Consider the following 23751-nt stretch of genomic DNA (forward strand, 5'->3'; position numbering starts at 1 on the left):
GGAGAGAAAGAGCATGAGCACCACTTACCATCAACTGGCTACTTCAATGTTATGTATTATGTATTTGGAGTTTCTCCAATAAAAATGGAACAGAAGGGAATGCACTCGTGCAAACTGTCAGCACATGCTGACGGATCTTTTTCACTTTTGTACGGTGGCCCTGAAGTGCTAACCACCAACACAATAGGAAAACACAACAACATTAACTCAAACAAGGATCTTCCCTGTTTGGACTTTTAAAGCGGACCTAGACCGGAAGTTCCAATTAACACTGTTTTTTAGTGTGTATCTGCGCCATTACCTCGTTTATGAAGACCGGAATGTTCAAAACAAACAGTTCAGCCACTGCTGAGAACGCTGTTTTGTATTGTGTTCTCGGGCTCAGCGAGATCTCTGAAAAAACCTGTTCTGGTTATGTAAACAGCAGTTCTCCTGAACAGCGGATCCTCTTGGTCCGGGCACTAGTCCGGACACATCCAGTTGTCCGTTGTGGAGGTGTTTCACGAGCGACGGTGTCTTCTGACTCTGGGTCAAAGGCGTAAAAAGCAAGCTATTTTTAAACATTGTTAAACAATGTTTTGATAATGAGTAGCAGTGCATCCACCGTTCCAAAGGTGCGCTTCTGAGAGCAGGTGTGCTTATTACATCACTTCCAGGTATTGGCCAATCACAAGACTGTTGGGAGAGCTCTCGTTTGCTGGCCAATCACAACACAGTCTGTCTTCTGGGGGTGAGATTTCAGTCTGAAACGGCGCGACTGACGAGAGCTTCAGTAAGGAGAGATTTCTATCTGCTCGTTTGCAGCAACTAGGAGGTTTTTGACCATAAAAACAAGTTAATGTATGCGAGTAGAGCTCCATAACTCACATGTGCGATAGGACCACTCTATGGGATCTTTAACCAGAATTAAAGCGTTAGTTTAAAGTTGGATATTCACGCTCCTCCTTCAACAGCGGCTCAACGACAGTTTTATTTAACATGTATAGACATAAGAAAACAGTTTGTTTTGTACATACTGAAGCAGTTTCAATGACAAACAACTGAACACAGCCTCCTCCAGTCCTGTCACAGAGAACATGCCGACATTGCACATTTCCTGACTGAACAAAACCTAGTTGATTATAATTGTGGCTACAGCTTGTTGGCATGAGACACAACATCACTGTATCCATACAGATACATCTATGGGTTCAGAGAGATACAAGATCCATGCGTCCATAAAGCAAAAACATCCATCTGTCCATAAAGATAAAACATCCATGCGTCCATGTAGCGAAAACATTAATGCGTCCATAAAGCTACATCACCCATGCGTCCATAAAGCTACATCACCCATGCATCCATAGAGATACAACATCCATGTGTCCATAGATTAAATTGTCTTTATCTCCACCTGATACTGGGTAAGAGGCAGTAGAGCAGCCTATCGCAGGGCCAACATAATCTGTTATGAGACTTACATGGATGTCCAGACATTTTCCAGGGATGGCACAACAGGAAAAGCTAAATTGCAGCGAGTGGTTGAAAGTTGTGACCCTGCTGCCAAGCCTCACAGGAAGGCTCTGCAGATTCTTCACTCCCATGCGAATCTGTCAGACAATCTCCCACCACAACACATAAGGCAATAACTGAAGCTGTTGTAGCTTAAGCAATATGATAAAGGCTGAAGGGTAGTTTGTCTGTCCTGTTTCAGTCTTTAAGATTTGCCCCTGTTATGAATGCTCAGCCATGAACCAGTTGAAGGTGTTCAACACCATTTGAAATGTCAAATCCTTGAGCCGAACCGGCGACGCAAAAATGTGTAGTCGGCTTCGAGTGACTGACATTGACACTGTGTGCAGTTATTGGCTAAAAGCTTCACTGAAAGATCAAGGAAATAACAGCATATGAACCTATGAATCATGATAGTGTACACTGCAGATCACTGCCCGCAGAGCAATGTTTGATTTTAAAATCATAGTTTGGCATTTTGTAAAATGCGTATTGCTGTTTTGGGGACTTCCTGTGGAGTCATCACAGTGCTAAAACAAATGGAGTTGTCTCATGTATGTATAACCCAAATTCTATTTTTCTACATTTGGTTTTTGCATGGAATAACCTGTTAAGATCCTGTATATTCTGGAATCTGGTGAGGTCCTGGTAGATGGATATCATTATCTTTAGATATATAGATGTGCTGTATGTCGCGAACCCCGGTATACTCTACTGTATTTTCGACTACTTCTTCTGTTGTCAAAATGTTTTTTTTCTGCTTGGTGGGTGGGGCTTAACATCACCTACAGTTTGCCCATGTGCCGTCTATGCAGACCAAACGCACTCTTTGCACGCGGTTGATGGCACAAATCACTTCACACACATGATACGCATGGGTCTAAGTAAACAAGGGCCTTAAGTGTTATCTACACTAAAGGCACTGTTTCCCAAACTTTCGATATAGGGACCCACTTTTTCAAGATGGCAAACTATCGTGACCCAAATCCCACTATAAATCTTAACAAGAGCCAATCTGTGCATAATTTAACTCACTAATTTAAAAACATATATGTAACACTTAAAATTACTTTGAACGGGTAAACAATTCGTAAACAATATACAACTCAAGTTTAGGCATGTTTCTCCAAAATTGTTCTCCTGTGACTCATCTGTGGGTCCCAACCCAGGAATGGTAATAAGGTTGTCCACCATTAGCAGGTGACAGAGATCCTGAATGTTAACAACCACCATTTAGATGTTTGACTCACGTCAGGGAACCAACAAAAATATTTGTCCTGACCCGTTTGCTTTAGATTTGACAAAGACTACAGTATAATCCAAGTTTTTGATTAAGGTTGATCAGCCAGTTGATTTTCTCACATCTTTTTTTTTCAGTTTTTCTGTACAGAACAGCTCTGATTTCATTCAAGTCAGATTTGTACTGACGTGTCACCGATGCAACAGGCTGCGGATTTCCCTGCAGGCTTCCTCTCACTCAACCTCCACACTCTAATGAAGAACTGCCTCAGGCCAGGCTAGAGGTTCAAGGTAGCATACCAGCAATCTCTCCTTACAAAGAAATCAGCAGCACCCATCTTAGAGAGATAAACAGTAGTCAGCACTGCTTGGATGGAGGCTGACTCACTGGCTCAGCCTGTGGAAATGTCTGCTGTTCCTCAGCTACTGCTTTCAGCTTTGTTTTTTCTGTGATTTCTAATCTGCCAGCTATTGTATTGCTGACACAAAACGTCCTGTGTCATTATCAGAAATGTCGCGACCCACAACACTTTCCCATCATAAAGTGTTGTTTTTGTCATTGAATATACTGCATTATGACCTTGATAAGGACATCTTATTGGTTTTGTCAGTTATCATTAGTGGCATGTCTGCGTTGATTTGTTCCCACTCTGATTGAATTACAGCACAGCTTCAGCAAGTTCAACCAATAATAAAAACCATAAGTGTTTCCTTCCACTTTACATTAATTGACTCTAATAACTCTCCTCTCATCAGCTTTCAGTACTACAGCACCATGAGAGGCACATACAGAGCTCATCCTTTCACTGTTGCCAGTTTACAAATTATTCTTTAATAGAGATCCGGATGTTGTGAACCAGTTTGATTACATCACCATGGTGACAGAAAAAGTTTATGCAAAACTGAGAGTTACTTTGAAGCTGTCAGAGTTCTCAGACAACACACTTACACGCCGTACAACGCTACTCTGGAGAACACAATAAAAGCATGCAAAATGATGATCACTGCGCTAGCGGAAACTGTTGCCCGTGTGTTCCGATCGCATCGCCGCCCTCTACGCTCGCGTTGAGCTGAGTTTTATGGCAGTGATCCACCTCTGCTGTTTCTCTGGATCTATGGTGATCCAGTAAAACGCTCTCCCATTTGCTTTTCACAGACTGTTTTGGCATCCCAGGGCTATTCAGCTATTCAACATCAACAACAACTTTTTATGAATACAGCTTGCATAGAGATGAGTTGCTTGTTATAATATATTCTGACAATATTTGAACAATTTGAACAGTGCAGCAGCTTCCTGCCGAAATGTCAAATGTTCCATGATGGGATTGTGTGACGTCAGCTACCAGAGTTCAGTAGCTGTCTGGGAAATTATTTGCATATTATTTTCATACTTTGATGTTGGAGGCGACATATACTTATTAGTTATCCATGCATTAGTAATGTGTGCAACTGTTCAAATCTATTTCTATACATCTATAGATGCAGCACTCTTTAGCATGCCATTATCAATGTCTATATGTGCTTTCTTTTAAACAAATATGTCATATTTTACAGATCTGGACCACTGATGTCTTCAGCTATAGTAGCTGCATAGCTCCAAGTGTGTCGATGTGTGATTACCATGAAAGTTTGTCTCCAGAGGATGAACAGATGTGATTTCTGCCTGGGGGGAAACCTACAGGGAAAACAAGACTTCATCAAAACCTTGCCACAGAGAGACAAATGTATCGCAGTCATCACGTATATAAAGATATTTTAAAGACATCCACTCCACAGCATATCCTATGAGGGTTGTGCAGGAGGTCACTAGACTACCACAGCACACAGAGACAAACAACCATTCACACTCACATCTTCACCTATGATTCAATTAGCCTGACCACAATCTCCTTGTCTGTGGACTGTGGGAGGAAGTTGAAACACCCAAGAACACACACACTCAGAAAACATGTAAACATGTAAAAATGCTTTTGAGGGAAGGGTGAGGTGGGAGATCTCACCCTTCCCTTCCCCCCTGTGTCACAAACTGATGTTATACAAATCCTACACACTGTACTTTTAACCTTGATAGGGGAGTGCATTGACAGGGTATGACAATGCTACAAAGATGAGGCCAAAAACATGCACAACTCTGTCAAAATGCATTGAAGCACTTTGACAAACAAAAGAGATTTCGCCAATCATAGGGCGCTTTTCCATTGTTCTAGGACTACTCGGCTCTACTCGGTTTGGTATAGTGCCGTGATCTCGTTTTATATGCAACACAAAGACAGAAACTAGTGACGGGCAAAGCAGTTGTTGTTTTTGGTGTAACTGAATCATTAGAATCGGTTAATATAAAAGATTTGTTCACAGAATCGGTCAGTACCTCCGTCTGACACAGTCACTGAACTGAAATATGGCTCAACGGGTGGTGATTCGGCATGATCACCAGATTTGGAGTAGTGCTTGAACTGTATATTAGAAAAATATAGAGTGCATACTGGTTTGGCATTTCCGGTCAGTGGTTAGGTTGCTTTCCGCAGCAGGCAGAAGAACATGTTTTAAATATAACATTGCTTGTAGATAAACACATCTCGCACATCTATGTTTTCTATCACTCATCTTTCATACCCATGCACAAGGACACATCGCCATGTAGACTGGTGGAGCTGGGAAACCACAACCTTTGAGTTGAATGACGACTCACTCTACCACTGAACTGTCGTCGCCCCCATATTGTATCATATAGTCAGGGGTTGCTGTAACAACATTTGGTTTAAGCGAAAGGTTTTAATGGAATTAAAAATAAAACAAACTCACCACATTCACAGATACATGAGGGGAACAAATACCAGAAGTGCCACACAAAAACAGGAAGTCACATTCAAAAATAAGTTCTATAAGATCCTTAAAAATCACACTATGAGAAAATCTGTGTAGATTCTCATTCAACCATGTCATCCATGAGTCATTGAATCAGCAGCATATGAAAGTGTACTTTCAGTGTAATTCAGTGACCTTTGACACTTGTAAACGTCAATGCAAATCATCTGCTGCAAAAGTTGGCAATGTCATTAATATGCATGAGTGGTTAACAGCAGAGGACAATAAATGGCACTCAGGCAATCATGTCCAAAGAGAAGGTATACTACCACATACTGTTCGTGTTTTGCCTCCTTTGTATTTTGCTGTGCCACACATCATCAAATGTAGCAGTACACACACATTTTCACAAAATACCTTCGCTCACAATACTGTGACATGGGGCCATCTTTGAACCTTTCTCCCAGTACGATGTAGGACCGTTTAGGAGCCACGGTCAACACTAGTGTTTCATGATGGGAATTTTTCCTCTGAGAAAACCCCAAAGCTGAAGACAATCTGGCAGAGATGAAAGGGGCAAACTAGGGTGAGTGTGTATCTACACAACTGAGAGGGAGAGACAACCAGACACAGGTGAAGCACATTAGGGCGGGGCAGCTAATTACACAGGCTGTTGTGAAGTGACCTGAATCCAGACGAGGTGAGTGTCAAAAGAAAAAGGAAGTGTCAAAATAAAACAGGAAATGATCAGATGAAACAGAAGAAATATTTCAGTGTAACTAAACAACTAAACCTAAATTTGTTTCTGGTGTAAACTAGTGCATATGTGTATCTAGTATTATTTGTTGGTCCAGGTGCAGATCTTCACAGTTTAATGTAGATTAAACCTCCCATAGAGTGGTCCTAATATGTGCTATAGGACCACTCAAGTTGGTCTGCAAGTAGTCGCTGGTGAAACACCTCCACGGACGTTCTTCTTCTTCTGCGGTTCAATGTACCCAACTGTTTGTTTTGAAATTGTAGGGCTTCATAAACAAGGTAATGGCATAGATACACAGCAAAAAAGAGCGTTAATTGGAACTTCTATTGGAGCATTAATGAAATTATACATTAAAAAAATTATCTGTGGTCAAACACCAGCAAATGAATTCAAATTTTGCCATTGGCTTTCTACGTCCACACTTGCATCACAATCCTCCTCCTTTTGTAAACTCTGAAGATGTTATCGTCGAAGACGTCATCACTTTTGTTAATCTATGGATTCTAGTGTTGCATGCTGGGACGGGGAGTGACATCAGCTACCAGAGCGCTATACCTGGCTGGGAAATTATTTCCATTTCATGCTCATTCACTGATGTTGGAGGCGACATAATACATGATACATTTTCTATGCATTAGTAATCTGTGTATTTTTCACTTTTATAAACACTGGATGTCGCTTCTTTGCCTTTCTCTCACTCTACCACTTGGAGAGTGGTGTGAGCAGTTGAGAGGTTTGTCTCATTGAGCTGCAACTCAATGTCAGACTCTACTGCTAGACCACACCCCCCTTCATTTCTCCCCGTTCGCAGCCTACGTTTTCAGAAAAGACGATTTAGTTCCCCCATTAAAGCTAAAACAGGCCCTTAAGCGTGGGAGCTGGATGTGACACTGAGGGAAAATTAGCGGCATTGCACATGGCTCTTTTGTTTCATCTCCTTCTCAATTTCCCCGCTCTTTTACCTCCACAGGAATACCTGTGTCCACTGAAAAACGGGTTGGTGTAGAGGAGCATGTTGTGACAGCCATGTCTCTGGAGATGGAGAAGACCATCACCAAGCTGATGTACGACTTCCAGAGGAACTCTACCTCTGACGACGACTCTGGGTGTGCCCTGGAAGAATACGCCTGGGTTCCCCCCGGCCTCAGTCCCGAGCAGGTACGCAACACCTTCACACTCCTGCCAATGATTGTGCGTCATTAGCCCTGTGTTTATTTTTGGTCTGACACAAACAGGCTTTAGGTAATTAATCTGAATCATCCAGTGGAATTTAATTGTTTGGAACACTGAAGTATTATTGGCATTTTGCTAATTGTTCTGAGATGGAAAAATGTACTCATCTGAAACAAAGACAATAGAAATGTGTCGTTTAAATGTCCTTCATGGTGTTAGCTGTCTGGAATAACAAGACTGATGATGATTCTTTGTTTAAAAAATGCACAAACCTTCTTATATTGTTAATTTTAGTATTTATTAGAGTTGATTCAACACCACTTTTTCTTTTCCATTACTGATACCAATATCACACATGTTAGTGTCTCCCATTATTGATGTCAGTCTAATACGACTAAGAAGGACAGTATCAGATTTTAAGTTTTATATCGTTTTTTGCTGTGTGAATTTAAATTTTTCCACAGTGGATAAATAAGTACAGCTTAAAGGTGCATTATGTAATAAATCTAAAGCAACTGGCCATAAAATCCTCCTAATATGTCACAGAGACTCAGGAATAATGTTCATGTAACAAACTGAGCTCACCAACAACAACAGTACAGCCGAAATATTCGCATTAAAAAAAATATTTTGCAGACTGCAAATCAGGTTTATGTTTTGAAATCATGTTTTGGCATGTGGCGCCACCTACCGCTGTCAACCAATCATTGCAGTCAGTAGAGTCTCAGCTGCCGAGCAACCACGGGTTGCCAGATACGTCAGAAAACCTAACCTAAAAGGTATTTGGTATTTTGAATTTGAATGTAGTAACCGTTTTTGGCCACATTCTTACATATGGCACCTTTAACTTACAGGCGTGAAATAATAAATAAAAGGAGAATAAATATCTTGTTTGTTACATGAGTTTAGCATTGTGTATTTTGAAATGTTTGTGGGATATATTCAAAGAAAATTAGATGTATTATTCATTATGTTTATGTTGCCATTTTCTAATTCTAATGAGCTCCGGGTAAAATAAAAGCCCCATTTTGTTCTGCACGTTACTGTATACTTGTGAAATGGAGACCCAGAGGGACGGACCCAGTGATTGGACTGAGTGAATGTTTGCATGAATCTAATTTAAAATGTGTGCCATCATGTTTGTGTGCGCAGGTTCTTTGAAATCCCCTGTCTGGACTCATTTGCAGCTTAAACACCTTTTTAATTGCACGAACAATCACGCCAGTGAAAACAACTGTGCACATAAAGAGGGAGATACCTGCTCCTCGTCATTTTTTTTATTTCTGTCCATTGTTTTTTTTTTATAACACAATTCTATTCAGCTACATTTGCTATAAACACTTGTGTCTTAATTTAGTAAGAACAGCACTCTGATGCAGAGGGACTCCTTGGGCTCTGTGAACAGATGACAGGCCGGGCTGATAACAGTCATTTTCAGCAGTCAGCCATCTTGACAGGATGCTGAAAGAGGCTGCAGCTTCTCCCATCCAACAGGAGGTGCAAACAATTGTCACTGGCTGTTGCTTTTTCTTTCTTTTTTTTAAATGCATTTGAATGTAATGTATTTTTAAGCTTGTCACCACTGCATTCTCTCTGCACAATGCCATTATCGTGAGTCACATTTTACAAGAAAATCATCATTTTTATGTAGCATGGTTCTTTCAGCTGTCAGAGCCCTGCAGAGTCACTTCTGACTGCGTCTGCTGTGACAATGGGGTTTTAGTGTGTGTCACCACTGAGTTGTTGAAGTGTTTCTGACAAAATGTTCCTAACTGTGGTGTCCCTGACAGTCGGTCACTTCTGCCCGTCTCTGTCCACTACATAATAATAATTCATAATCATAATTAGATTTGAAATGTAATCAAGTACATTTATTTAACCCTCATGCAACACATTAAGGGCTAAAATATTGTTCTGAAACACAATAAAATATTTCAATTGATTGATTTTTTTTAGCATCATCAAACTTGAAAATGATATAAAAATAAATTATTTTTTAGCATTTTAACTTTAAAGGTGCATTATGTAATAAATCTAAAGCAACTGGCCATAAAATCCTCCTCATATGTCACAGAGACTCAGGAATAATGTTCATATAATAAACTGAACTCACCAACAACAACAGTACAGCCGAAATATCTGCACATTTTTGCAGACTGCAAATCATGTTTATGGTTTGAAATCATGTTTTGGCATGTGGCGCCACCTACCGCCGTCTACCAATCATTGCAGTCAGTAGAGTCTCAGCTGCCGCGCAACCATGGGTTGCCAGTTACGTCAGAAAACGAAACCTAAAAGACCTCAGTATTTTGAATTTAAATGTAGTAACCGTTTTTGGCCACATTCTTACATATGGCACCTTTAAATGCCAGTTGTGTTTTTGTCCAAAACAACAGATTTTCCATATACTAACCAATCCAATTCAGCTTTATTTATAAAGCACAGCTGAAACCATAAAAAGTGCTGTACATCAGAGATAAATACAAGATAAAAACTTGTGACCTAATAGACCTCAGAACAAACAATAAAACATACAATAAAACAATAAACTACAGTTGAAAATACAAAAACAACACATGAAAAAAAACAACGTCTCAAAAAAAAAATAGTTTTATTATTAATGAAACAGGTGTCTGTGATGTTTTTAGGAAGGATGGTGAGGCGTTAGGTTTGGTAACGCTTGGCATTTCACTGGTAACTGCTGGCAAAAATTCTCCAAGCTGTGTTGCTGGGTGGGTGATGACAAAAGACCAAACGAAAATTGAAAATAGTGACTCTACTGGCTGCACCATTGTTATCAGAGGAGGAAATACAATACATTTCTTACATAACCTCTTTAAAGTAGCCTGACTAATGCGTCTCAATCTCATTTATGTCTGCAAAGGGTAGCGGTCACGTCCCACTTACAAGAGGACTGGCCAACGGATGTTGATTCAAAAAGCCTCTGTATGCAATTGGATAGACCTGCAACCAGTCAGACCAATGATCAGGATTGCGTATGCAGATTGACGCTGAAAAAAGTGTCAACAAACATGTTGGTTGTTTTTGGTTGAAGGTTTCACTTTCAACCCACCTTTAAAGGGGAAATGTTGTAAAAAAGGTATCTGACCAGAAATCCCCTGGACTACAGAATGTTACCCTCCACATGTTAAAAGATTTAAGTGTGTATGATACAGAGCATCTGAGTGGCAGCTCTCAGAGATGCAACTCCTTATCGTCTCCCTCGCTGGCCCACTGATTATGTAAATTGGATCACAACAACTTAAGCAAAACAGGTCTTTACTCTGCAGCGAGGACTAAACATGGTTTCGCTGAAAGTCCAAGACAAGCGATGAGATTGCTCTCCGTTGTCTGAGTGTTCGTCAATTCCATTCCACACGTTAACATGCAAATACAAAAAAAGGGAGTGGATTCAGGCCACAGATGGCAAGTCCTGCCGCATCATGAATTCTAATCACAGTGCCAGTATCTGGAGCTGCAATTTCCTTTAAGCTATGACAATATTAGCTGATGAAAATTTTAAATAAGCTGACTCTGTTTCAAGGTTGTGTCTGGTGGTGCAGCAGCAGCAGCACGGAGCTCATTGAGCCTCATCCCTTCAGGTCTGGAGAGTGTTTTCTCAAGGCAGGGATGATGGAGAGAGCATTAAATCCTCATTCAGTGTCAGCTTCATTTAGATGTAGATTTGTCACCATAAAGAAAGGTGGATTAAGTGAACACACGGTAATTAGGATGTGTCTGTGGCGTTCATAGTTTATACTTCTTCATAATATCGTTACATTTAACTATAATCCATATTTTTACCTCTAATGATCTAATGATGAGTCCAATAATGTTCATGAATAACAATGTTGCTCAGTATCTGCATGAGTTAAAGGTCCAGTATTATTATTATTGGCACATATATAATTTGCTGCACATAAGTGTGTTTGTATTGATGTGTATCACTTTAAAATGATAAGTCAATTGTTTTTTATAGCCTTAGAATCAGCTCTCTTGTGCAACCACTGCAGCCCAAAAAGGAATGGCAACATGAAAACAAAGATAAATTATGTGCAGGCCACCGTAGTTCCCCAATGTGCTTGGTTATGGGAGGTTGTGAGTGGAGGAGAAACATTTCTGTTATTATTGGCTAGATTATTGAATTTTACATGTTCCTATAATGCAGATATTTACACACTTTTTACTTTTAGATTGCATATATTGTTATTTCAAAGCTAAAATAGCATATTAAAAGAATAATGTGATATTTACTTTAAATCCAAGGCTTCATCACAACCATGCGTTTGTGTGTTTCAGGTCCATCAGTATTATAACTCCTTACCAGAAGAGAAGGTGCCATATATTAACAGCCCTGGAGAGAAATATCGCATCAAACAGCTGCTTCACCAGTTGCCACCACATGACAATGAGGTATTCAGTAAATTGCACATTTATACATGAACATTTTCCCACTTTTGATGTCACATCATTTTCATGATAATGAACTGTGTATTTTTTTTTTTTTTAGGTGCGTTACTGTAGCGGCCTGGAAGAAGAGGAGAAACGAGAGCTGAAGCTCTTCAGCAACCAAAGGAAGAAAGACAATTTGGGACGAGGCAACGTCCGTCCTTTCCCACTCACCATCAATGGAGCAATCTGTGATAAGGTAGGGACATGGAAGGGCAATGCTGTTAAAAGCTACTTTCTGCCATAAAGACATTTTCATTTATTTTTTTGTTCGATCTGAATAATTCAACCCTTTTTAAAATTATATTCTCTTTTTTTCCCGATGTTTCATCAGATAAATTACAGAGATATTAAGCAGGAGACATTTCAATCTTGAAGAGTAATTTCAAGTAGTAGCTGCTCAGTCGTACCCCAACTTTGCTTTTCTATCCTCTTTTCCTTTTCCCTCAATTTTCCTTTTCTGTTCTCTCCCTTCGTTTATTTTCTTTTCATTTCCCCCTGACTCGTCTCTTCTTCTACAGTGCGGTGGTCAAATAAACGGTGGTGACATTGTGGTCTTCGCTCCGAGGGCCGGTCATGGAAAATGCTGGCACCCTCATTGCTTTGTCTGCAGCATGTGTGAGGAGCTGTTGGTGGATCTCATCTACTTCCACCAGGATGGCAAGCTCTTCTGTGGCCGGCATCACGCCGAGAGGCTAAAACCCCGCTGCTGTGCCTGTGATGAGGTGTGTCTGACTGGGCGTGGGGCCCTTCAGGGTTGTAAATGACTTGGCTGTGGATGAAACTAGTCTGGAGAGAAAAGTGTCTCAGTACTCTTTCCATGTCAGACAAAGACTGTTTTGTGGATATGAGATTAAAACATAATTCAGGGTATCCTAAAATATCATAAATAGGTCTTAAATACAATTTTGAAAGGTCTTAAAAATCTATTAATGTTACCTTTATTTAAAACATGCAGAAACTTCAGTCTCGCTTTGAAATGTTTCTATTTTTGAAGATGCGATAACATAACTACAACACGGAACTAGAGTAGGCCACCTGTGCTGCCCGGTGAGAATTTATCGAGCACCACTAGCTAGTGTGCTGTGCGCGCCGCGGTGTGATACAGCTTAGCATAGCAGCGGAGAAAACTTAATAAAAGCCCAAAGCTAAGCCGAATTGCAAGTTCAACAATTTGTGGCTCCAATTTTCCTTCATGTCTTTTGTACTTTTTTGCCAGTATGGATTTGAAAATGGGTCTTAAATTGTATTCATTATGGTCTCAAAAAAGTCTTACAAAGTCTTAAATTTGACTTGTTGAAACCTGCAGAGACCCTGTAATTAACAGCCTGAGTCATTAATAAACTAGGTCATTTTAACAACTTCATATAGAATACACAGGATATTTTGTTCAGTTGTTAGGTTGGGGAGACGTAGACAAGCAACTGCCATTTCCCAAGCATGGAAGAGTGAGCAGGCAAACATATTCTTAAGACATCAAAAACGAAGATTATATTAGGCAAGCATTCTGTTCATACGATTTTTTTTTTCTTTTTGTCTCAGCTGGCAGCCATTATTATAAAGTATTACTCTACATTAATGCATGACCTCCATGCTACTTTATGAAATTGTGTTGTATAATGTCTGTGTATCGTCTGGGTCACGCAGATAATCTTTGCTGATGAATGCACTGAGGCAGAAGGCAGGCACTGGCACATGAGGCACTTCTGTTGCTATGAGTGTGAGACCACCCTCGGTGGCCAGCGCTACATCATGAAGGATGGACGACCGCACTGCTGCAACTGCTTTGAGTCCCTGTACGCAGAGTACTGTGATGCTTGTGGGGAGCACATAGGTACAGCACGTTTCCTGTTTCCATTTCTTTTATCGCTGCTTTTGAGTCCTTTAACATATATGAACTGTTAACAAAACACAACATCAAAAGAAAACCTCAAACAGCATTTAATTCTAAGTGTGGATGCCATTAGCTCTGAGTGCCACAGCTGTGAGGAGGTGGAGTCTGTGCAGTGAGATATGGATGGTTATTATCTTTCCAAGCTTTAGTAACAGTGAAAGAGTGCGTTTCAGAGGATGTTCCCATGTTGAATCCAGATGGGATCAGTGAAAGATGATTGCTTTCCCGAGCTGTTGAAATGTATCTTACAGATCAAGTGATCATGTATGGGCACAAAATCATAAATGTCTCTTCTTCTTTCAAGTACTCACAAGCAAAATGAGCTTAACCCTCAGGCAGCACAGACTTTGCAGAATCAACAGTTGTATTACAGATGCCATCACATTACCATTTTTATCTAGTTAAAACTGGACTCCTTCTTTATTCACAGATAAAATAAACTGGTTTCTGGTATCTAACAAATTTATGGAATTTGTTTCTTGTGAAAGGAATCGACCAAGGTCAGATGACCTATGATGGGCAGCATTGGCACGCAACTGAGGAATGTTTTTGCTGTGCCCATTGCAAGCGCTCACTGCTGGGTCGCCCCTTTCTGCCGAAACAGGGGCAGATCTTTTGCTCACGGTCCTGCAGTGCTGGACAGGTGAGTGGACAGAAAAGATATATTCAACCCACATATTGTTCATGTTAGCAGCTAAACAGCTGTTATATCTGTCTCATTTGACTCAATTAGGATCCAGACGAGTCTGACTCTTCAGACTCAGCCTTTCAAAGCGCCCGTTCCCGTGAATCCCGCCACAGCACCAAGATTGGGAAAAAGGAGCGTAGGAATGCAGAGCAGGAGCGACGGACTGCTGATGTCCGCCAACCAGCTCCTCCACCCATGCCTGACCGACTGTCTGCTGAAATCGATCCGCTGTCTGTTCAGATGGACCTTCTAAGCGTCTCATCTAGCCAGACTCCAAGCAGGACGCCTAATCGCACACCCAGTCGCACTCCAAGTCGTGCCCCAAGCCTTAACCAGGTATGGATGAGCCGGGATGAGCCCTATATCCCTGCATCTTATGAGGGCCCTCAGCGAGAACCCTCCCCTACCCCTGCACCCATACATTTGCTGGGTCAGTGTAATCCAAGGCAGGGCTACAATCCCAATGCAAATGCCCATCCCCCAACCCAGAATCCCACCAACTCAGGCAAGAGACCTGATTCCTGGGGAAAGGAACAAGGCAATCCCAAGAGGACACCTATGGCTGCTCTGAGGGGCCACTCCTTTAATGAAAACTGGATGCATCACAGCCAGGATGAGTTCAGGCCCAACAAACTACGCACCCAGATGAGCTTCAATGAAATGTCAAGCCAGAACCAAGGCTTCTCTGACAAAAGGAGCATCAGCCTTCATGGATTCCAGAGAAATGGCAGACCCCCTCTCACCAGGAGGAACCCCATCAATGCCATGAGCTTCAATGAGCCCCTCACACCTCTAGAGCAGACTCCTCATGGCTCCATGGACTCCATCACAATTTCAAATGCTACAGGTACAGTGATATTTAAATAAAATAGCATGATACAATATGATATGATGGCAAATCATCTGAAAATATGACATGACATTTGTGCCTCTCACAGCAGGTAACTCTCTGGATGGGGTCAGCAAGCGCCAGGAGCATTTGTCAAGGTTCTCTATGCCTGATCTAAGCAAGGACTCTGGAGTGAATGTGTCTGAAAAGAGCAACATGGGGACTCTCAGTTCCTCAGTCCAGTTCCACAGCACAGAGTCACTGTCCTCTTCCCGTCCCTACAACAACAACGCGTATGGTCCACTGAGAGTCGGCTACCCACTGCAGTACTGGGATGGCCCTCAGCAATTGGGCTTTGATGGCAAAGGTCATGTCGGTGTGATGGACAGCAGCGGAAATCTGAGGATGGCTCCCATGAGCGACAGAATGCCTCGTCGACACATAAATGCACAGGAATCTGTGTCACAGCAACCACAGCCACAACCAAGGCCCCGCAAACACCATCGTGGAAGCCACGGTAATGGACAGCACCGCAGTGGCCGGCACCACAAACGTTCTCGGCGTTCCCGCTCCGATAACGCTCTGCATCTGGTGGCAGACAGACCTGCTGAAGTGGTGGAGCTGCCCTACCGCCGCGTTCAGGAGGATTATGACCGATTCCCCGCCGGTCACGCTGCTAGGGAGTTGTTTGGTCTGGAGCCAGGTGGGTACAGGCAGCAGCCTCACCGACCCTGCCCCCGCACCACCTCTGATCTCACCCTGCAGAATGCTGGCTGGCAACCTGTGGGTCTGGGTGGGCCACGCTGGAGCGACAGGTACATGGAGGCTGCCGACCCCTGGTGTTCCAGCTGCTCCTCTTCCTCCGAGTCAGAGGCAGATGAGAGTTATTTCCTGGGTGAACCAATCCCTCGGCCTGTGCAGCTGTGCTACATCAATAATGAGGAGCTGCGCCATCGCTACAGCCCCTCTGGGATGGGTGGCCATCACGCACCACTGCATGGACCGATTCATGGCCAGCTGCACACTCGCCAGAGGAGGAAGAGCAAAAACTGCATAATTTCCTAGATGTAGAGAAGAGAGAGAGATGACAGGGAGAGAGCTAAAGCAACAGAAAGGAGGAACAGAGGGAGTGGGAAGGTGAGAGTGAGACAATTGACTGTGTGTGTGTCCGTGTGTGTCCATATGTGTCCATGTGCGTTTGTGTGAGTTGGGGTTGAAGAGAGAAAAAGGCCTATTTTATGTGCTTACACAACTCTACACTGTGTAGCGTTTGTGTACACCTACACAGAATGATCTAATCATAGGAGGAAGCTCAGCCGGATTACACAACAGAAATGTTTACACTGATGGAGATCAGCTCCACCGACAGCACCAGGAAGCGCTGATGATTTGACGGCTAAATATACTGTGGTCAGGGTAAATAACATGACGTATGTGTGTTTGTGTGTGCGTGTGTATGTGTGTGTGCATGTATCCATGTTACGGAGAGACTGAACAAATCCGTTACAGTTTGAAAAGGGAAAAAAACACTGGTCCATCAGCGGTGATCTGACTGTTCATGTCACTGCTCAGTGACTCGAGCCCTGGGCAGTGAAACTTATTCTATGTGGACAAACCGGAAATTGTGTTGGGACAGTGAAAGCTACGTACTAGATTCCAAGCTGTGTGTCATTGTTCACCTCAGTGGAATCGAAATGCTGCTGGTATATAGTGTTGGCTCGCTAGCCCTGTTATCACATTGTACAAATAGTCTGTTGAACCTTGTGCTCTACATAGCCAGCTCTCCATGCTTTACCAAGGACAGAGCGCCGGGCAGCCTCTGCTCCTTGACCATTCAGGCACAGTAACGTCAGGTATGGTCCCGTTTTCTCTTCTGCACCATGCTTTGTTTTTTGAGAGTTCCCTGTAGGCACTTAAGAGTAATGGAATAAATAATAATGCTAACAATAATAATAATAATAATGCAAATAATAATTATAATAATATTAAAGAATAATACCTGTTAAATGTATATATAGTAATAAACGTAATAATGTGATGGATGTAGTGGTGTAAATATGATGTACATATGGTCTTAAATATTATATATATATTTTGTAACTAAAAGAATCATTATTTGTATAACATGATGTAGAGATAGGGAGACTTGCATGTTGATTTGTTGTTGTTGTCTCATACTGAAAATAAAGAGTACTTCAATGAACAAGGTGTGTTGGACCTAAGGCTGCAGGCAATAACTTCAACTCCAATCGCAACAGAACCAAACATACATTGATAAAAGGCTTACACATTGAACAGTTTGCAATATAACACATATTATGCGTTGAATGTTTTACTCCAAATGTGTGAAATATGATTGATGTCTCATACTCATTTTCAACCGCTTTATCCTCCACATGAGGATCGTGTGTGGGGGGGAATCCCAGCTGACATGGGGTGAAAGGCAAGGTGCATTTTGGACGTGTCACCACTCCATCACACAGCAAACGTATAGAGATGAAGAACCATTCACTCTCACAGTCACGCCTACGGTCAATTCAGAGTGTCCAATTTCCCTTTTGGATTGTCCACCTATGTGCGCACAAGGATAACATGCAAACAACACACAGAAAAGTTGTTGGTCATGCCAGGATTGGAAACCAGCGACAGCCTCTGTGCCACCGTATCAACTTTTATTATTGTAATATTTATTTATATTAACTAATTTCAAGGTTTTGGGGGCTCTCTGGTATCTCCCATTGATCAGCTCAACATGTCTGTATGCACATTAGTGGACAAAAATCACATTTTGACTATATTCAAAAGGGACCGCAGAAAGCAGCCACTTTGAGTTGTCATAGCACAGAAATTTCATGGACAATGGCTCAGTTAAATCAAGCGTCCCATTTAAGACCCCACAGTAAGCCAGCATTCAGCCCCCATCAGTCTTCCATCACTTAATACTAAATACCCCATAAATGACAACGAGAACACAGCATTTTAGAAATCTTTTCAGACTTATTAGCTCATTGCCAATCCCATTTCCTCTACTCCTGCCTTTTTTGTGGTAGGTACCATTACTTTCTGTTGATCTGGGAAGATTCTCATAGTCCTACATACTATATGGACAAACATATTTGGATGCCGGACCATGGAGTTGGTCCCCCTTTTTGCAGCCATAACAGTTTCTAGACTACTTTCCTTGATATTTTCAAGTGTTTCTATGGGAATTTGTGTCCATTCATTCTGTAGAGCATTTATGAGGTCAGGCACTGACGTTGGACAAGAAGGCCTGGTTCACAATCTCTGTTCCAGTTCATCCCAAAGGTGCTTGATGGGGTTGAGGTCAGGGCTCTGTGTGGGCCAGTTATACTCACCACACCAAACTCACCAAACCATGTCTTTATTGTCGAAAACGTCTTGTCTTGAATGTTGGAGCATTAAGATTGTGCTTCATTGGAGATAAGGGGCAGATACCAAAGCCTGATTGAAACACCTGAAATCAACACCACAGATGTGGCCAAATACTTTTGTCCATATAGTGTATGAAGTGTGCCCCTGAAAAATCTCAGTTTGAAGTTGCCTGTTTTAAGAAATATCTTCATTCACACTAAAACCCTAACACTGTTAGATTAACTGTCAAGTCAACAGGTGGCGATATACTAATAAAGCCTTGTTGGCCAATCAGTAGATAGGAGTAGATACAGACAACACCTCACTACCTGTTCCCTGTAACCCACAGAAATTAAAAAAAAATGTGCATGGAGTGTAAGCAAAAATCCAGTTAGCATTACACAACTTACAAACAAACGTGATGACGTTGCATACCGACATCAAACAGAGGAGGCGCTCAGTGTGATTGACACAAAGACACAAACTCTGCTTTCCATTTTTCAAGTTTTCTTTGATTCTTCAGCACCAGAAAGGACCAGATGGCAAAGTAGGTGCAGTGGAACAGCCAATGAGTCCTCGCTCTCTCACAACACTTCTGCACAAGTGATGTTCTCTCTCAAACTGAAATGTTATCGCAGGATTATTGATCAGGAAATGTCAAAAACAATTCTGCCTACTGTTTAGCATCACTTCTATACAGATGAATACTGAGAAATTAAACTGCAAACCTGAAGCCAAGGTAGTCCAGCTTTTAGTTTCAGTGCAGTCAAGCTCAGAAATACAACAGCTCCTGCAAAGCAGAAAAGCACATTCTGTCTTCGTCTCCATGCCTCCAGTTTGTCATGGAGGCGTTCTATTCTATCTCTATGAGATCATCAGGGTTACTCAGACTGTCACTCTGTCTTCCTGAATAACCTCAGTATCTGAGTCCTAAGTCAATATCTGTCAAGCTATCAAGCATCGAAAGAAATCTGAGGGCCGCACAACGAAGTGTGTGTGTGTGAGTTGACTTCACAAACCTAAAGCCAAAGTCAAAGATAATGAGGATCAGGATGGTGGTTATCAACTTGCTTAACAATACAGGTTTTCTTCTCACATGCACAGATTTCCTCTTTTCACACAATATCATGTTCCATTTACTTCAAGCTATTAACCTTCTAGAGACAGAAAACTATTAGAAGTGTTAACAGCCAAAAGCAGCTCTGTGATTGATTAAATTAATCACATACAGTAGTATGCACAAGTCTTAGTTCACGGCCAGCTTCGTTGCTTTTTATGTCAATTCCTGTGATAATTGGCATTTGGATTGGAATGATGTGACTGAAAGTTGGTCTTATATAATATATGAGATTATCAGCAGGCCGTCAATGAGGTTAACTCATACAACATGTGTATGTGATGCTCAAGCATGTCTTGAATAAATCTGGTGTAATAGACCTTTGTCACACAGCAGATATTTGTTGACATGAAATAGGACAAACACGGGTTTAACATTAAGTAACAATTAGGATATATTTTACTTGGTTTAAGAGAGCGTGTAAAGGGTAGGTCACACTAAATTCTTGAATTTGTTTCGGGGTAAAAGGGTTGTTACATATTTTCGGAATGAAGTGAAGATATGGCCATTTGAATGTAGGCACTCCTCAAACTGCTTTAGGGAGAATTTTAGCCTCAAAAGATTTACACCTTCTGGGAGCCAAGAGACAGAATCATCACATTTACATAGCACAACCCCCTCCTGGTCTAGCTGTCAGTGACATCTGATATCCGTTAGCCCACAGGACATAAACTAGTTTGAACAACAGTTATCAAAAGCAGGTCTAGGGACCCCAAGGCTTCTATGAAGATGTCCCAGGGGTTTCCCAGAGAAAGATTTGCACTGTAACAGCTATGATTCATTTCTTCTGCCATGCGTTTTTCCTTGTCCATCTTCATTTAACGGTGAAAACACACGCAGCTTCTCGAAGCAGCAGTAGCAGTAAGGAGCCTCGGCTGCATATTTCCATGTTTCCTCTGTGATGTATCACCACACCCAAACTAGGAATCGATTCACAGCGATCAAACATGTTAATTCAAATACAAAGCTTATGGTTTTAAGACCCCCCAATACTGTGATTTGGAACATTGAGTGGCTTCTTTGAAATGTCCACTTGCATTTTCTGTAAAAAACTAAAATTTCAGATTTGTTCTGGGCCCATTTGTTGCCGGTTTACTTGTGGCTGACGAGCATAGAGTCAGCTCCTCCGAAGAAGGGGAGTCAACGATATTATTTTAGTTTGATGCAGTGTTTCAGAAAGTGCACATGAAAAAAAAGAGATGACCATGGTCGGGGGGGGGGGGGGGGGGGGTTAACCACAACCTCAAACCACGGAATCTCATAAAAATGGTGAAACATTGCATGGGTCAGTTGGTAGAGCAAAGCCCCCCCTACATAGTCCTGGGTCTCTGTTCTATTACATAAAGATAAAACCATATCCAAAGAGACTGATTAGTGAAAGTGCAGCAGCTTTTTATAGTAAATTTCAAACTGAAACTCTGAACATAACGTTGGTAGGGTAGGTTGCCATGGTGATCTAGCCAGATTAAAAAAGAGACGCCTTCATGACATGGAAAACTCTGGCTTCAGACTCATCATATCTTGCTGAGCGACCAATCTTGCTTCGTAATACAGTGCTCTACATTTTTCTAACCTATTTCAACACACAAAAAAAAAAGTGAATATTTTAGCATCACAAGGTTTAATATGCTGCGTACAAAATTAAATAATTTAAAACAACGATGATTTCACGCAGTACAGCCAGTGCATTTTTTTCATCACATTCATCACATTCCCATCAACTAGAATCAGTATAAAATGTTCACGTGTGGAAATAGACCTGGTTCACACTGAACGCATGGCTCGTGCCTCGCTGCTGCGTCTCGCCACATGTTTATGACTGTGCTGTCAGGTTGCTGCTTCGAATCACAGAGTTATTATGATCTCCCTCTGCATGCATGACTTTTCTCCAAACATGCAGAAGTTAAATGGATGCTCTAAACTGACCGTAGGTGTTAATGTGAGAGTGAATGGTTGTTTGTCTCATGTTCCTCATGTGGAGGGAGACATCGTAAACAATTAATGAATTCAAAATGAATTCACATATTCAGGTTCAACCTAGACATTAAAACTTTGGCCACAGGTGTCAGGTTTGATGCAATATTGCTGTTAGAATGTCAGTATCAACATCTTGTCAGTATGTCTACCTGCATTAGGCTGAAACTCAAATACAGACACTCACACATGCAGAAAGTGAACACGAAATTAAAATATAATGGAATGCAGCAGCAACACACACGACACAAGTCCGGTGTGAACCAAGCGTTCGTCCAGGCAGCAGATCAGATCAGAGCAAAGATATAAAATTATATTAATTTTTTTACAAAAACGTACATACATGCATATATAGCGTATATGTTGGATTAGTGCAACGAGTCATATTCGTCTATGAACTTCTCCATGGCTTCCACACAGCGTTTGCCGATGTCTCGGAGGTTCTCCTGCAGCGCGGACTGAATGAGGCGTTCCAGGGACGGATCCTTTTCTATGAGCATCTTTGTAACGACGACAAACATTTCACACTCCTGGTAGTACATCTGTAAGGCACACGTGTACACACACACACACACGCACACACCCCAGGGTTTTATGACAAACTACAGGAAAAGGAGTAAGGCGTGTTACAGGGATGAAAAGTCTTATTAGTGGTGGGACAAAATAGTGATACGGTAATATGTGTCGTTGCTGTCACTACATTGAAATACTTTTTACATTTGGTTGAAATGACTCCTGAACAGACATTTGAACAGTTTATTCTACTTCACTTATTAGTTTTGTTGATAGGCACAGTGTGCAGTTTTGTGGCTGCACCAGAGATGGTTGTAAGATAACTTTCATCTGTTTTCCAGAGGCAAGAAGCAGAGAACAACCGGAGTTGCCGGAGACGTCAACAGTCAAATACATATCAAAAGATAACTCATATTCTCAACAGACATGAAACACAACGGTGACAACCAAGCATCACAATTTGGAGCCACGATTTCATCTGAGCTTTGAAGGCAGCAAAGCTGAGAGTATCTCTGATCTCACTGATGAGTTTTGTACTCCTAGAGGTTTTAAAGACTGATCTGTCAAAGTCACTAGACCTGCACGATATTATCAGTATCGGCAGACATGAGCTTTGAAATGTATTATCGGATATGGGCAAACACGCCAAGAACCCCCGATATGACTATTGACTAGAACAGTTTTATATCATGAAAAATATTATGTTCATTTCACACGCAAGCACCCCCGACATATATCGGTATATCGGATATTGGCAAAAGTTGGTCCAATATCGTGCATCCCTGATGATTCTTTTTCTTTTTGAGATGTGTGTGCTTCTCAAAGGAGATTGACAATACACTGTAAATACTCTCTACTGTTTATGATTTAAAATACAGTTATTATCTTTTATTTCAGACAATACATTGTTTATTTCTTTGGCTTTTTAATGTTAAATGAAGAATATTTTCATGTATGTGTGTTAGACACACAAATATGTGTGTATGTGTGTTAACACACAAAAAACGAGAAATATGATGATAGTCAATGCAACAGCCTTTAAATCAGGAAAGGTTATAACAGATTACGAATCATATGATGACATCCAAAGTATCATGAAAATCATTTTGTCAGAAATTGATAAATTATTGTCTTGCAGTATCCAGGTTGGGAATAACAGGGGACCTCACGATATGATACGTGGTACACGATAACGATAATATCAGGATAAACACGATCTGTCCAACTGGAGAAGACAAAACATCCATGAAAAGTTCAAATCTATTCACAACATAGAGGACAACGTAAAGGACAAAGTGCATAAAGTCTATACATATACTGACCATAGCAGGGGCATCTAATGGCTTATAGCGTGAGGAAGGACAACGATATTCTGAACCACCCCTAATATTGGTTATTGCAGGATCACTGTATCGTGATAATATCATTATTGCGGTCTATGTATCCT

At 41.4% G+C, this 23751-nt stretch overlaps 1 protein-coding gene across 1 annotated transcript; it reads left to right on the plus strand.

The window, feature by feature from the left end:
- Positions 1-7321: 7321 nt before the first annotated feature.
- Positions 7322-16393, plus strand: LOC310932393 (prickle-like protein 2; the record flags this gene model as incomplete). The annotated part of the gene is made up of 8 exons (XM_083895707.1): positions 7322-7453; positions 11768-11881; positions 11979-12116; positions 12439-12642; positions 13565-13751; positions 14300-14454; positions 14545-15346; positions 15441-16393. 8 exons carry the CDS (start codon positions 7322-7324, stop codon positions 16391-16393), a joined length of 2685 nt encoding a protein of 894 aa, XP_083751833.1.
- Between the last annotated feature and the right edge of the window lie 7358 nt (positions 16394-23751).

This window comes from Microchirus variegatus (genome assembly GCF_963457635.1).
Source record: "Microchirus variegatus genome assembly, chromosome: 9".
Lineage (NCBI taxonomy): Eukaryota > Metazoa > Chordata > Actinopteri > Pleuronectiformes > Soleidae > Microchirus > Microchirus variegatus.